Source organism: Oncorhynchus gorbuscha, unplaced genomic scaffold (genome assembly GCF_021184085.1).
Source record: "Oncorhynchus gorbuscha isolate QuinsamMale2020 ecotype Even-year unplaced genomic scaffold, OgorEven_v1.0 Un_scaffold_1470, whole genome shotgun sequence".
NCBI classification, from domain to species: Eukaryota; Metazoa; Chordata; class Actinopteri; order Salmoniformes; family Salmonidae; genus Oncorhynchus; species Oncorhynchus gorbuscha.
The window spans coordinates 63,497-80,622 of record NW_025746240.1 but is presented as its reverse complement, the minus strand read 5'-3'; the positions used below and the strand labels follow the sequence as shown (position 1 = coordinate 80,622).

The 17,126-nt window shown below is 39.9% G+C and overlaps 1 protein-coding gene across 1 annotated transcript in view; it reads left to right on the top strand.

Annotated features, from left to right (window-relative positions):
- Nucleotides 1-14,604: 14,604 nt before the first annotated feature.
- LOC124022887 (lysophosphatidylcholine acyltransferase 1-like) overlaps nt 14,605-17,126 on the top strand; it is a gene marked incomplete at its 3' end in the record, with an annotated part of 50,374 nt that continues 47,852 nt past the window's right edge. Inside the window, exons 1-2 of the mRNA XM_046337580.1 lie at nt 14,605-14,775; nt 14,964-15,112. Of these exons, the coding sequence (XP_046193536.1) occupies nt 14,993-15,112 (120 nt within the window). The remainder of the gene's footprint in view (nt 14,776-14,963; nt 15,113-17,126) is intronic.

Genomic DNA, 17,126 nt, shown 5'->3' with positions numbered 1-17,126 from the left:
AAACTATTTTCCATCAACAAAATGTGGAATAAGCAAAGGCTTTGATTTCTGGTCAAACAGATGGAAAAAGGATCTTTGAAAAACATTTACCTGAAAGAGAAAGTCTTAATTTATTTGAAATATATCAAAACACAATTAAAACACTTAGATTTAGTTTTGGATAAATGATTTGCCTTCTGTAAACATTGCCTTATGCCTTGTAATTCCTTTACCAAAACCCCCACACATCTTTAAAGCTGCAATCAGCAGTAGAAACGATAACAAAGTGTCCTCCCCACCCCTGGTTTCAGTAAAATACTGGGGCTGGACAAATGGGATCGCTTTCAAATTCATAGACAGACCTAATTACGTCTTAACTATGTTTTGAGGCAATATAGTGTTTGTTTACATTGGAGTAAAAACGATCTTGTATTTTGGGTTCTGATGGGGTTTGACAGGTGAACTAAAGATCATGAGGTATTTAAAAGTTATTTTATTCAAGAATCAAAAAGGTAAAACATCATTCATTTATAAGTCCAACAAAATGGTTGTAGCAATGGCTGATTGACCATTTCAGATATTTTTACGTTTCTCTCCCTCGTGAGGAGGGACGGGATAATGAAAGTTCACGGAAGGTAGACCTACCAATTAGTTATAGTGTTTTTACTGAAATCAAGTGTGTTTGTGACTTATTAAAATGATTAAAACACGTAATTGAAATCGGTAACAGAGTTACCTCAAAATCAGTCATGTAATTATAGCAATTTGAATTATCTACAACGAGAAATCATAGAGGTCACAAACCACTGTCCTGCCTTCTACTGACTGTTATGTTCAGCTCATAGTGTCTCCTGTTATGTTCAGCTCATAGTGTCTCCTGTTATGTTCAGCTCATAGTGTCTCCTGTTATGTTCAGCTCATAGTGTCTCCTGTTATATTCAGCTCATAGTGTCTCCTGTTATGTTCAGCTCATAGTGTCTCCTGTTATATTCAGCTGTTCCTGTTATGTTCAGCTCATAGTGTCTCCTGTTATGTTCAGCTCATAGTGTCTCCTGTTATGTTCAGCTCAGTGTCTCCTGTTACTGTCCTCTCTTCTACTGTGTTATGTTCAGCTCTCCTGTTATGTTCAGCTCATAGTGTCTCCTGTTATGTTCAGCTCATAGTGTCTCCTGTTATGTTCAGCTCATAGTGTCTCCTGTTACTGTCCTCCCTTCTCCTGTTATGTTCAGCTCATAGTGTCTCCTGTTATCATAGTGTCTCCTGTTAGTTCTCATAGTGTCTCCTGTTATATTCAGCTCATAGTGTCTCCTGTTATGTTCAGCTGTCAGCTCTTCTATGTTCAGCTGACTGTTATGTTCAGCTCATAGTGTCTCCTGTTATGTTCAGCTCATAGTGTTTGTCCTCCCTTCTACTGGTTATGTTCAGCTCTTGTCTGTTATGTCCTCTCTTCTACTGACTGTTATGTTCAGCTCAGTGTCTCTCTTCACTAAAGTGTTTCATAGTGTCTCTCCACTGTATGTTTAGGCCTCTTCACTAACTGACTGTTATGGCTCATAGTGTTCCTGTTAGCCTCTTCACTAAAGGTGTTTAGGCTCTTCACTAAAGGTATGGGTTTAGGCCTCTTCACTAAAGGTATGGGTTTAGGCCTCTTCACTAAAGGTAGCTTTAGTGTCTCCTGTTATGTTTAGGCCTCTTCACTAACTGTATGGGGTTTCCTGTTACTGTCCTCTTCACTAAAGGTATGGGTTTAGGCCTCTTCACTAAAGGTATCTCCTGTTTAGGCCTCTTCACTAAAGGTATGGGTTCAGCCTCTTCACTAAAGTATGGGTTTAGGCCTCTTTATGTTCACTCATAGTGTATCCTGTTTAGGCCTCTTCACTAAACTATGGGTTTAGGCCTCTTCACTAAAGTATGGGTTTAGGCCTCTTCACTAAAGGTATGGGTTATATTTAGGCCTCTTCACTAAAGGTATGGGTTTAGGCCTCTTCACTAAAGGTATGGGTTTAGGCCTCTTCACTAAAGGTATGGGTTTAGGCCTCTTCACTAAAGGTATGGGGTTTAGGCCTCTTCACTAAAGGTATGGGGTTTAGGCCTCTTCACTAAAGGTATGGGTTTAGGCCTCTTCACTAAAGGTATGGGGTTTAGGCCTCTTCACTAAAGGTATGGGGTTTAGGCCTCTTCACTAAAGGTATGGGTTTAGGCCTCTTCACTAAAGGTATGGGTTTAGGCCTCTTCACTAAAGGTATGGGGTTTAGGCCTCTTCACTAAAGGTATGGGTTTAGGCCTCTTCACTAAAGGTATGGGTTTAGGCCTCTTCACTAACGGTATGGGTTTAGGCCTCTTCACTAAAGGTATGGGTTTAGGCCTCTTCACTAAAGGTATGGGGTTTAGCTAGCTAGCGACTGGAATGAGCTGCAACAAACACTCAAACTGGACAGTTTTATCTGAATCTCTTCATTCAAAGACTCAATCATGGACACTCTTACTGACCGTTTGGCTGCTTTGCGTGATGTATTGTTGTCTCTACCTTCTAGCCCTCTGTGCTGTTTTCTGTGCCCAATGATGTTTGTACCATGTTTTGTGTTGCTACCATGTTGTTGTCATGTTGTGTTGCTACCATGTTGTTGTCATGTTGTGTTGCTACCATGTTGTTGTCATGTTGTGTTGCCACCATGCTGGGTTGTCATGTTGTGTTGCTACCATGTTGTTGCTATGTTGTGTTGCTACCATGTTGTTGTCATGTTGTGTTGCTACCATGCTGGGTTGTCATGCTGTGTTGCTACCATGTTGTTGTCATGTTGTGTTGCTACCATGCTGAGTTGTCATGTGTTGCTGCCATGTTGTTGTCATGTTGTGTTGCTACCATGCTGAGTTGTCATGTGTTGCTACCATGTTGTTGTCATGTTGCTACCATGCTGAGTTGTCATGTGTTGCTACCATGTTGTTGTCATGTTGCGTTGCTACCATGCTGAGTTGTCATGTGTTGCTGCCATGTTGTTGTCATGTTGTGTTGCTACCATGCTGAGTTGTCATGTTGTTGTCATGTTGTGTTGCTACCATGCTGAGTTGTCATGTTGTTGTCATGTTGTTGTCATGTTGTTGTCATGTTGTTGTCATGTTGTGTTGCTACCATGTTGTTGTCATGTTGTGTTGCTACCATGTTGTTGTCATGTTGTGTTGCTACCATGTTGTCATGTTGTGTTGCTACCATGCTGAGTTGTCATGTGTTGCTGCCATGTTGTTGTCATGTTGTGTTGCTACCATGCTGAGTTGTCATGTTGTTGTCATGTTGTGTTGCTACCATGTTGAGTTGTCATGTTGTTGTACCATGTTGTGTTGCTCCATGTTGTTGTCATGTTGTGTTGCTACCATGTTGAGTTGTCATGTTGTGTTGCTACCATGTTGTTGTCATGTTGTGTTGCTACCATGCTGAGTTGTCATGTTGTGTTGCTACCATGCTGAGTTGTCATGTTGTTGTCATGTTGTGTTGCTACCATGCTGAGTTGTCATGTTGTTGTCATGTTGTGTTGCTACCATGTTGTTGTCATGTTGTGTTGCTACCATGCTGTTGTCATGTTGTGTTGCTACCATGCTGAGTTGTCATGTTGTTGTCATGTTGTGTTGCTACCATGTTGTTGTCATGTTGTGTTGCTACCATGTTGAGTTGTCATGTTGTGTTGCTACCATGTTGTTGTCATGTTGTGTTGCTACCATGCTGAGTTGTCATGTTGTGTTGCTACCATGCTGAGTTGTCATGTTGTCATGTTGTGTTGCTACCTTATGTTGTTGTTGTGTTGTCTCTCTTGTCTACCATGTGAGTTGTCATGTTGTTTATGCTTGTCCCCTACATGGAGTTACCTTTTGCCTTTCACTAGATGCATTGTTGTTGTCATGTTTGTTGCTACCATGTTGTAAAGTTATAAAAATTGCTACCATGTTTTACTTGTATGGATTTTGTTGCTACCATGGGCCTGTTGTAATGTTGGGTTTACCATGTTGTTGTCATATTGTGTTGCTACCATGTTGTACTGTTTAAAACAACTTGTGTTGCTACATGTTGTTGACAACTACTGTTGCTAACCATGTTGTTGTCATGTTGTCAAAACAACTACCATGCTGAGTTGTCATGTTGTTGCTACCATGTTGTTGTCATGTTGTACTGCTACCATTGCAGTGAACCAACATGTTGTTGTCATGTTGTGTTGCTACCATGCTGAGTTGTCATGTTGTTGTCATGTTGTTGTCATGTTGTGTTGTACTGTGTTGTCATGTTGTTGTCATGTTGTTGTCCATGTTGTTGCCAACCAAAACAACTGTCATGTTGTTTGTACCATGTTGTTGTCATGTTGTGTTGCTACCATGTTGTTGTCATGTTGTGTTGCTACTGTTACCCAAAACAACTGTACATGTTGTTGTCAACTTGTGTTGCTACCCAAAACAACTACTATACCATGTTGTTGTCATGTTGTGTTGCTACCATGCTGAGTTGTCATGTTGTGTTGCAACCATGTTGTTGTCATGTTGTGTTGCTACCATGCTGAAAACAACTACTCAAACTGTTGTTGTCATGTTGTGTTGCTACCATGTTGTTGTCATGTTGTACTTGTAACATGCTGTTGTCATGTTGCTACCATGTTGTTGTCATGTTGTGTTACTGCTACCATGCTGAAAACATGTTGTTGTCATGTTGTGTTGCTACTACACCATGCTGAGTTGTCATGTTGTTGTCATGTTGTATGCTACCCAAAACAACTACTACAAACTGTCATGTTGTTGTCATGTTGTACTGCTACCATTGTCATGTTGTTGTCATGTTGTGTTGCTACCATGCTGAGTTGTCATGTTGTTGTCATGTTGTGTTGCTACCATGTTGTTGTCATGTTGTTGTCAAACTGTGTTGCTACCATGTTGTTGTCATGTTGTGTTACTACCATGCCAAAACAACTCATGTTGTGTTGCTACCATGTTGTTGTCAAACAACCCAAAACAACTACTACCATGTTGTTGTCATGTTGTGTTGCTACCATGTTGTTGTCATGTTGTGTTGCTACCATGCTGAGTTGTCATGTTGTGTGCTACCATGTTGTTGTCCATGTTGTGTTGCTACATGTGAGTTGTGTTGTACCAAAACAACTGTCATGTTGTGTTGCTACCATGCTGAGTTGTCATGTTGTTGTCCCAAAACAACTTGCTACAACAAACAACTGCTGAAACTGTCATGTTGTTGTCATGTTGTGTTGCTACCATGTTGTTGTCATGTTGTGTTGCTACATGCTGAGTTGTCATGTTGTTGTCATGTTGTGTTGCTACCATGCCATGTTGTTGTCATGTTGTGTTGCTACCATGTTGTTGTCATGTTGTGTGTACCATGTTGTGTTGCTACCATGTTGTTGTCATGTTGTGTTGCTACTATGCTACCAAAACAACTGTCATGTTGTGTTGCTACCATGTTGTTGTCATGTTGTGTTGCACCATGCTCTCACCACAAACAACAAACAACTGTTGTGTTGCTACCATGTTGTTGTCATGTTGTTGTTGTGTTGCTACCATGTTGTTGTCATGTTGTGTTGCTACCATGCTGAGTTGTCATGTTGTTGTCATGTTGTACTACAAACAACCCAAAACAACTTACATGTTGTTGTCATGTTGTGTTGCTACCATGTTGTTGTCATGTTGTGTTGCTACCATGTGAGTTGTCATGTTGTTGTCATGTTGTGTTGCTACCATGTTGTTGTCATGTTGTGTTGCTACTTGTGTTGCTACCATGTTGTTGTCATGTTGTGTTGCTACCATGTTGTTGTCATGTTGTGTTGCTACCATGTTGTTGTTGTCATGTTGTGTTGCTACCATGTTGTTGTCAGTACTGTTGTTGTACCATGTTGTTGTCAAACAACCCAAAACAACTGCTACCATGTTGTTGTCATGTTACTACTTGTGTTGCTACCAAAACATGTTGTTGTCAACCCAAAACAACTACTATGTCATGTTGTGTTGCTACCATGTTGTTGTCATGTTGTGTTGCTACCACTGTCATGTTGTTACTACTAAAACTTGTGTTGCTACCATGCTGAACTTGTCATGTTGTTGTCATGTTGTGTTGCTACCATGTTGTTGTTAACCAACCCAAAACAACTACTACAATAAAAAACAACTGTCAAACTAAAAACAACTGTAAAAACCACCCCAACTCTTTATGTTAAAACAACTACTACAAACAACCAAAACAACTGTTGAACTACCCAAACCACTACAACCAACCCAAAACAACTTGTTGTCATGTAACTACCAAAACAACTACTATGAACTTTACAACCAACCCAAAACAACTAATACAACAACCTTTTGTCAAACTTTGTTGTCATATACAAACAACCCACAACTATAAGCTGACCTTGTCATGTTGTTGTCATGTTGTGTTGCTAAACAACTACTACAACCAACCCAAAACAACTACTACAAACAACCAAAACAACTACTCAAACAACCCAAAACAACTGCTACAAACTAACCCAAAACAACTACTTGTTACCCAAAACAACTACTACAAACAACCCAAAACAACTACTATGAACTACCCAAAACAACTACTTGTCAACCCAAAACAACTACTACAACAACCCAAAACAACTACTACAAAAACAACTACTACCCAAAACAACTACTACAACCAACCCAAAACAACTACTACAACCAACCCAAAAAAACAACTACTGTGTTGCCCAAAACAACTACTACAACCAACCCAAAACAACTACTACAACCAACCCAAAACAACTACTACAAACTTGTGTTACTACAAACAACCCAAAACAACTACTACAACCAACCCAAAACAACTACCAACCTACCCAAAACAACTACTACAAACAAAAAAACAACTACTACAACCAACCCAAAACAACTACTACAACTACCCAAAACAACTACCAAACTTGTCAAAACAACTACTACAAACAACCCAAAACAACTACTACAACCAACCCAAAACAACTACTACAACCAACCCAAAACAACTACTGTCAACTGTTGTTGTCAACTACTACAACCTACCCAAAACAACTACTACAACCAACCCAAAACAACTACTACAACCAACCCAAAACAACTACCACAAACAACCCAAACAACTACTGTTGTGTTACTACAACCAACCCAAAACAACTACTGTACCCAAAACAACTACTACAACCAACCCAAAACAACTACTACAACCAACCCAAAACAACTACTCAACCAACCCAAAACAACTACTACAACCAACCCAAAACAACTACTATGCTGAAAACAACTACTACAACCAACCCAAAACAACTACTACAAAAACAACTACCAAAAAACAACTATTTACAACATGTTGTGTTGCAACTACTACAAACAACCCAAAACAACTACTGTCCAACCCAAAACAACTGTTACTACAACCCCAAAACCATGTTGTTGTACAACCAACCCAAAATGTTGTTAAACCAACCCAAAACAACTACTGCAACCAACCCAAAACAACTACTACAACCAACCCAAAACAACTACTAAACAACCCAAAACAACTACAGTTGTCAAAACAACTACAACAACCCAAAACAACTACCCCAAAACAACTACTACAAACAACCAACCCAAAACAACTACTACAACCAACCCAAAACAACTACTACAACCAACCCAAAACAACTACTACAACCAACCCAAAACAACTACTACAACCAACCCAAAACAACTACTACAAAACAACAAAACAACTACTCAACCAACCCAAAACAACTACTACAACAACCCAAAACAACTACTACAACCAACCCAAAACAACTACTACAACAACAAAACCAACCCAAAACAACTACTACAACCAACCCAAAACAACTACTACAACCAACCCAAAACAACTACTACAACCAACCCAAAACAACTACTACAACCAACCCAAAACAACTACTACAACCAACCCAAAACAACTACTACAACCAACCCAAAACAACTACTACAACCAACCCAAAACAACTACTACAAACAACCCAAAACAACTACTACAAAAACAACTACTAACCCAAAACAACTACTACAACCAACCTACAAAACAACTACTACAAACCCAAAACCAAAACAACTACTACAACCAACCCAAAACAACTACTTGCTACCCAAAACAACTACTACAACCCAAAACAACTACTACAACCAACCCAAAACAACTACTACAACCAACCCAAAACAACTACTACAACCAACCCAAAACAACTACTACAAACAACCCAAAACAACTACTACAAACAACCCAAAACAACTACTACAACAACCCAAAACAACTACTACAAACAACCCAAAACAACTACTACAAACAACCCAAAACAACTACTACAAACCAACCCAAAACAACTACTACAAACCAACCCAAAACAACTACTACAAACAACCCAAAACAACTACTACAACCAACCCAAAACAACTACTACAACCAACCCAAAACAACTACTACCCAACCCAAAACAACTACTACAACCAACCCAAAACAACTACTACAACCAACCCAAAACAACTACTACAACCAACCCAAAACAACTACTACAACCAACCCAAAACAACTACTACAACCAACCCAAAACAACTACTACAACCAACCCAAAAAACAACTACTACAAACTACAAACAACCCAAAACAACTACTACAAACCAACCTTTAAAACAAAACTACTACAAACAACCCAAAACAACTACTACAAAAACAACCCAAAACAACTACTACAACCAACCCAAAACAACTACTACAACAACTACTACAACCAACCCAAAACAACTACTACAACCAACCCAAAACAACTACTACAACCAAAACCCAAAACAACTACTACAACTACCCCCAAAACAACTACTACAAACAACCCAAAACAACTACTACAAACAACCAACCCAAAACAACTACTACAACCAACCCAAAACAACTACTAAAACAAAAACAACTACTACAACCAACCCAGAAACAACTACTAAACTACCCAAAACAACTACTACAAACAACCCAAAACAACTACTAAACTACCCAAAACAACTACTACAACCAACCCAAAACAACTACACAACAACTAAAACAACTACAAACTACCCAAAACAACTACAACAACAACAACCCAAAACAACTACTACAAACTACCCAAAACAACTACCAACCAACAACTACTACCCAAACAACTACTACAACAACCCAAAACAACTACTACAAACAACCCAAAACAACTACTACAAACAACCCAAAACAACTACTAAAAACAACTACTACAACCAACCCAAAACAACTACTACAACCAACCCAAAACAACTACTACTAAAACAACTACTAAACTACCCAAAACAACTACTACAAACAACCCAAAACAACTACCCAAAAAACAACTACTACAACCAACCCAAAACAACTACTACAACCAACCCAAAACACTACTACAACCAACCCAAAACAACTACTACAACCAACCCAAAACAACTACTACAACCAACCCAAACAACTACTAAACCAACCCAAAACAACTACTACAACCAACCCAAAACAACTACTACAACCAACCCAAAACAACTACTACAACCAACCCAAAACAACTACTACAAACAACCAAAACAAAACAACTACTACAACCAACCCAAAACAACTACTACAACCAACCCAAAACAACTACTACAACCAACCCAAAACAACTACTACAACCAACCCAAAACAACTACTACAAACTACAACCAAAACCCAAAACAACTACTACAACCAACCCAAAACAACTACTACAACCAACCCAAAACAACTACTACAACCAAAAAACAACTACTACAACCAACCCAAAACAACTACTACAACCAACCCAAAACAACCAACCCAAAACAACTACTACAACCAACCCAAAACAACTACCAACAAAAAACAACTACTACAAACCACCCAAAACAACTACTACTACTACAACCAACCCAAAACAACTACTACAAACTACCCAAAACAACTACTACAAACAACCCAAAACAACTACTACAACCACCCAAAACAACTACTACAAAACTACCAAAACAACTACTACAACCAACCCAAAACAACTACTACAACTACCCAAAACAACTACTACAAAACTACCAAAACAACTACTACAACAACTACCCAAAACAACTACTACAAACTACCCAAAACAACTACTACAACCAACCCAAAACACTACAAACTAAAAACAACTACTACAAACTACCCAAAACAACTACTACAACTACCCAAAACAACTACTACAACTACCCAAAACAACTACTACAACCAACCCAAAACAACTACTACAAAACAACCCAAAACAACTACTACAACCAACCCAAAACAACTACTACAACCAACCCAAAACAACTACTACAACTAACCCAAAACAACTACAAACTACCCAAAACAACTACTAAACTACCCAAAACAACTACTACAAACAACCCAAAACAACTACTACAAAACCCAAAACAACTACAAGCTACCTCTCAAACTACCCAAAACAACTACTACAAACTACCCAAAACAACTACCACTCAAACAACCCAAAACAGCTATAAATGACTATCAACCTCAAAAGCTGCCAAATTACGGACACGAGCCTATTTTTTGCAGTATATGAAACGTACCACGAGATGGCAGCATTGAGTTGAGTTTGTTCTTCTATATTCTAGATCGTTCTAGAAGTCACTCTAAATGCACACCACTTGTATAGTGGTGTGCACTTGACCCACAGGCTGATGGGTAGTATAAAAATAGATTTGAACACTGCTTTTTAAAAACTCAAGAAAAAAATGCATGGATTGAAATCAGAAAATAACATGGCTAAGAAAATAACATGGCAGTTTTTTGGAGGGGGTGGGGGGTTCTGCACCATTCAAAGACACTGAGTCCCACTATACTGAACAAAAATATAAACGCAACATGTAAAGTGTTGGTCCCATGTTTCATGATCTGACGTGAAATATCCCCAAAATGTTCCATACGCACAAAAAGCTTTTTTTTTCCTCCCAAATTTTGTGCACAAATTTGTTTACATCCCTGTTAGTGAGCAATTCTCCTTTGCCAAGATAATCCATCCACCTGACAGGTGTAGCATTTCAAGAAGTTGATGATCATTACATAGGTGCACCTTGTCCCCGGGGACAATAATAGGCCACTCTAAAATGTGCAGTTTTGTCACACAACACAAAGCCACAGATGTCTCAAGTTTTATGGGAGTGTGCAATTGGCATGCTGACTGCAGGAAGGTCCACCAGTGCTATTGCCAGATAATTGAATATTCATTCTCTACCATAAGCCGCCTCAAACGTTGTTTTAGAGAAATTGTCAGAACGTTCAACCGGCCTCACAGCCACAGACCATGTGTAACTACGCCAGCCCATGATCGACTCTTCCGGCGTCTTCGAATTGTGGGATCGTCTGAGACCAGCCACCAGCACAGCTGATGAAACTGAGGAGTATTTCTGTCTGTAATAAATCCCTTTTGTGGAGAAAAACTCATTCTGATTGGCTGGGCCTAGCTCCCAAGTGGGTGGGCCTATGCCCTCCCAGGCCCACCCATGGCTGTGACCCTGCCCAGTAAAGTGAAATCAATAGATTAGAGCCTAATGAATTTATTTAAATGGACTGATTTCCTTATATGAACCGTAACTCAGTAAAACAATTGTCGAAATTGTTCAGTAATAATATGCGCCTACCAAATACTACACCATACTATCCAAATGATTATTATGTCATTCTTGAACTGTACCATATTACAATGAACAGATGCTCCAACTCCCTCTAAATATCTTTAACTCTGTTCGCCAGTGTAGTCTAATTGTCATGGTAACTCATTTCACAGGTCTGGTGTTTCACGTCACCCTTTAAATACAACTGCTGTAGGATCAGTTGTCAGCTTATAGAGTAGTGGTGCAACTCCAACACACACACACGCACACACGCACGCACGCACACACACACACACACACACACAGAGCCAGGCAACTATCTGAGGAACTGGTCTCTTTTCAGACCTGAGGCTGTTCTCTATTGATTCTGTCCATCCCAAAATAAAACCTCACTAACTCCGTGTCTCCCACTGTCTTAAGCAGGAAGACAACGTCTAAACTGCAGTAATAATAGACATGGGATTCCTTCCTTCTTCCTTGGATTCTAAGGTGCATCTAACCTGTTGAAAGTTTAATACTAATTCATTTAATTTGAGTATCAAAATGAACACATTCAACATTTTTTTAAATAACATCTGTTTTTCCAAAGGAACAGTAAACTAATCCAACCATAATTTTAGAAGGATTGCCTTGTGAGTAAGGCTAACTTCTTCAATGGTTATCTTCATCACCATCTAATGAAAGGATAGCTTGCTGGTTGGGTTGAGTCCTAAATGACACCCTATCCCCTAGGGCCCCAGACCAAAGTAGTGCACTATATAGGAGATAGGGTGCGATTTGGGAATCAACCCAAGACTTAAAGGTCCAATGCAGATGTTTTATTTATTTATTTTAAATCTCAATATCAAAACATTTCTAGGTAAAAAACAAAAAGTACTTTACTGTGATTGTTTACAAATTAAAATGGTCAAAAAGATACAACAATTACTTCTTAGCGAAGAGCAATTTCTTAAAACAAGAACATATCTAGGACTGTCTGGGTGTGGTCTGAGTGGGGCTTTTCAAACAGGTCTTACACTAAGTGGGCAGGTCTTACACTAAGTGGGCAGGTCTAACACTAAGTGGGCAGGTCTTACACTAAGTGGGCAGGTCTTACACTAAGTGGGCAGGTCTTACACTAAGTGGGCTGGTCTAACACTAAGTGGGCAGGTCTTACACTAAGTGGGCTGGTCTTACACTAAGTGGGCAGGTCTTACACTAAGTGGGCAGGTCTTACACTAAGCGGGCAGGTCTAACACTAAGTGGGCATTAACACTCATTATCACAATATTATTCCAACCTAAGTGTGAAAATATACACTGACTGTAAAAAAAAACATCACGAACGACCTCCCCTGGATCACCTGGCCAGTCTCTGGATCACCTGGCCAGTCTCTGAATCACCTGGCCAGTCTCTGAATCACCTGGCCAGTCTCTGAATCACCTGGCCAGTCTCTGAATCACCTGGCCAGTCTCTGAATCACCTGGCCAGTCTCTGGATCACCTGGCCAGTCTCTGAATCACCTGGCCAGTCCCTGGATCACCTGGCCAGTCTCTGAATCACCTGGCCAGTCTCTGGATCACCTGGCCAGTCTCTGGATCACCTGGCCAGTCTCTGGATCACCTGGCCAGTCCATGTTAGCAGGTGTCTTCATATTTTCTACATGCGGCGTATATAAAAACACAGGAATATGATGTTTTTGACAGCGCTGGGCCTTTAAATCAGTACTGATGCTTAATCATTGTGCATTTGCTATGTAGGCCTACAGCATGCAAACATACACACTGTACTGATGCTACTGCATTAGCCTGCCTGGAGAAGAGAGAGGGTCAATGAGAAAGAAAGTCACCTGTTGCCATGGCAGCAAACCCAAAAGGACAGGGTTCCCATCTCTTCTACTGTTAGAGAGAAAATCATTTGCCTGCTACAATGCTTCATGATTTGCATAAATTGCAAATCGATTATTCGATTAGTAGCATGTTTGATCTTGTCTCCCTCACTAGCTTTAAGCACCAACTGTCAGAGCAGCTCACAGATTACTGCACCTGTACATAGCCCACCTATAATTTAGCCCAAACAACTACCTCTTTCCCTACTGTATTTAATTGATTTATTTAGCTCCTTTGCACCCCATTATTTTTATTTCTACTTTGCACATTCTTCCATTGCAAATCTACCATTCCAGTGTTTTACTTGCTATATTGTATTTACTTTGCCACCATGGCCTTTTTTTGCCTTTACCTCCCTTCTCACCTCATTTGCTCACATCGTATATAGACTTGTTTTTCTACTGTATTATTGAATGTATGTTTGTTTTACTCCATGTGTAACTCTGTGTCGTTGTATCTGTCGAACTGCTTTGCTTTATCTTGGCCAGGTCGCAATTGTAAATGAGAACTTGTTCTCAACTTGCCTACCTGGTTAAATAAAGGTGAAATAAATAACATTTAAAAAATGATTCCCAAGTGAAGAAATGTCCCACGTCACAGACTACATTTAGATCGAGTGTGTTGGTTTTAAAACACGTATTATACGGCACTGGACAATACGTTTAATGTGCAAATGACTGATAAATCAATACCAAGGACTGACTGAAACACCAACACATTTATTCCATTAAGAAATAAATAGATACGCGCCATAATAACGAATCACACAATTCCGAACCAATATAGACACGGCAGGTAGCCTCGACAATTGGGACCCTGGATGTGACCCTCCTCGCTGCGAGTGTCTCAGGGGAAGTTCGAAAATGCCACAAAAAAAAAAACATTTATATTATAGACTGTGTGTAACAGGACAAATATAAACACCACACACATTATCATAATGTCTTATAAGCTCTGCAAACATTTAACAGTTTATAAACGTGCTATCAATACAGCAAAGACGTGAGAACACGTGTGGCTTAGTTGGTAGCGTATGGCACTTACAACGCCAGAGTTATGGGTTCGATTCCCACGGGAGGACCAGTACGAAGATATATGGACTCTCACTAGTGTTAATTAAGTCGCACTGGATAAAAGCGTCTGCTAAATCTTTATGTATGTTTATCTTGAGTAAGTAAAAGTGATTTCAATTTGGACTACTAGGCGCATGCGTTCTGAAGAAGCAGCCAGGAAGAGGGACTCCAGTTTGGCATTCTAGGTACCAACATCAGTACTGCGTACGAGGGAAGCTATCGCCCGACTTTCAAATACATGATCCTTGGCTAATCCTCCAGCCTCTTGGGGAACGAAGATAATAACCCGTGTGCCGGAATTAGCGAGACACGAAAACAAAACAACGTTTAACATAAAACTAAATTGGCTACTGTCGCTTTTCCTGATTTGCAGGTTCCTTCCTCTCTCCGGGTTCGTGGAGGATGAGGTTCCCGACCATCAGACGGTGTCCTGGGGAAGCAGATGGGAAGAAGGAACTGGCGCCTCCATTTAGGAACCCCTTTGTGCATGACTTGAGATTCACCCCGCTGGAAAAGGCAAAGGTAAGCGGAAAAAAAAATATTACAACTGGTGCAACACGTAAACCAATGTTTATTATTTTATTTTTTTTATCGATAAGATTTATATAACGGGTTGCTGGCCAGCCAGCTAACTACCGATCAAGGTGTTTAGCTGGCCTAATTGACTAGCAACTAGCTACATGTTGCTCACTGGACTCGTACACTCTGACTACCAAGTCTTGACAACAAGCTGGACAAATATTTGGAAACAGCGGCATTATCCTGCACATAAACCACGACACACAGTGGGAGCAGCTATAAGAAAACAATTCACATGTCCTGGTGTGGTTAGGAAATGTAGCTGATAAACCAGCCACCAATGTTAAGAAATTATAATGAATTAAAATTATAATAATTACAAGAGGATACGTATTTTGCAAAAGAGTCACAAGAGGCCCCCCCCTGAACATCATCACTTGAGTTGAGTTGTGTATTCCTGCTCAGTCAGCATCTGGTCTGGTGTGTCTTGTCCATGTAAGCATTATGTTCTGTTGAACGCTGGGGGGGGGGGGGGGGATAATTAGTTTTAATAATATACATTTCATACAATGTATATTAGTATGAAATGGACCAGATAATGCATGTATCCCACTTGATCCAAGCGTGCAGAGTTCAACAACCAGTAGTTGACACTGAATATCAGTACGCCAGCAACTCTTCCATTGCTTCTTCTATTAAAATGATGGCGCTTGACAGGTACAGCAAACACAGTTCCGTATGAAGGTAAAAAGGCATAAAATTGGCTTGTCCAATAGAAATCCCCGGTCACAATTTGTAAAGCGATGTCATGGCGACGTTAGTTAGCTAAGCGCATGCGTAGAAACAGGTTATCGGGTTTTTAATGGTCGTCTCGCAGCGAATTGCGCATGTGCAGGACGTCAAATCAAACGCATTCCTTCAATATAAAGTTGTTGTTGATGAAAATGAAAAACGTGTCAGTTAGTCAATTTCACGAAATTGGAGTAATAAAATGTTTACTTAAGAATCTAGGTTGTGCCTTTTAGATTTCGACTAAAATTAACAAGTAAAGGAAGAGATATTTGACTTCTCATTGACTTGTCAAACTCCGTGAATCCACGGTTCATTTTCTGTATTCAGGGTTCACTGTAACATCGTTTGAAGCTTTGTTTTACTATTGCCGTTTATAGCTACTTTCAGGATTGTATATAGATTTGTTCTCCTTAATTAAAAGTCATTTGATTTATTTGTTTCATTCTCTGGATTGTTGAATCAAACTTTTGGCCGCCAGGTCCTGATATTTAGGGCATTAAAAACGACAACCTGTCTTCTGAACGAGCCTGGTGCGCATGTTCAAATCAAATGTTATTTGTCACATGCGCCGAATACAATATGCTTACTTTACAAGCCCTTAACCAACAACACTTTAAGAAAAACAAAGTGTAAATAAAAGTAACAATTACACAGCAGCAGTCAAATAACAATGTGGAGGCTATATACAGGGTATTACGGTACAGAGTCAATGTGGTGGCTATATACAGGGTATTACGGTACAGAGTCAATGTGGAGACTATATACAGGGTATTACGGTATAGAGTCAATGTGGAGGCTATATACAGGGTATTACGGTACAGAGTCAATGTGGAGGCTATATACAGGGTATTACGGTACAGAGTCAATGTGGAGGCTATATACAGGGTATTACGGTACAGAGTCAATGTGGAGACTATATACAGGGTATTACGGTACAGAGTCAATGTGGAGGCTATATACAGGGTATTACGGTACAGAGTCAATGTGGAGGCTATATACAGGGTATTACGGTACAGAGTCAATGTGGAGGCTATATACAGGGGGTACCGGTACAGAGTCAATGTGGAGGCTATATACAGGGTATTACAGTACAGAGTCAATGTGGAGGCTATATACAGGGTGTTACGGTACAGAGTCAATATGGAGGCTATATACAGGGAGTACCGGTGCAGAGTCAATATGGAGGCTATATACAGGGAGTACCGGTACAGAGTCAATATGGAGG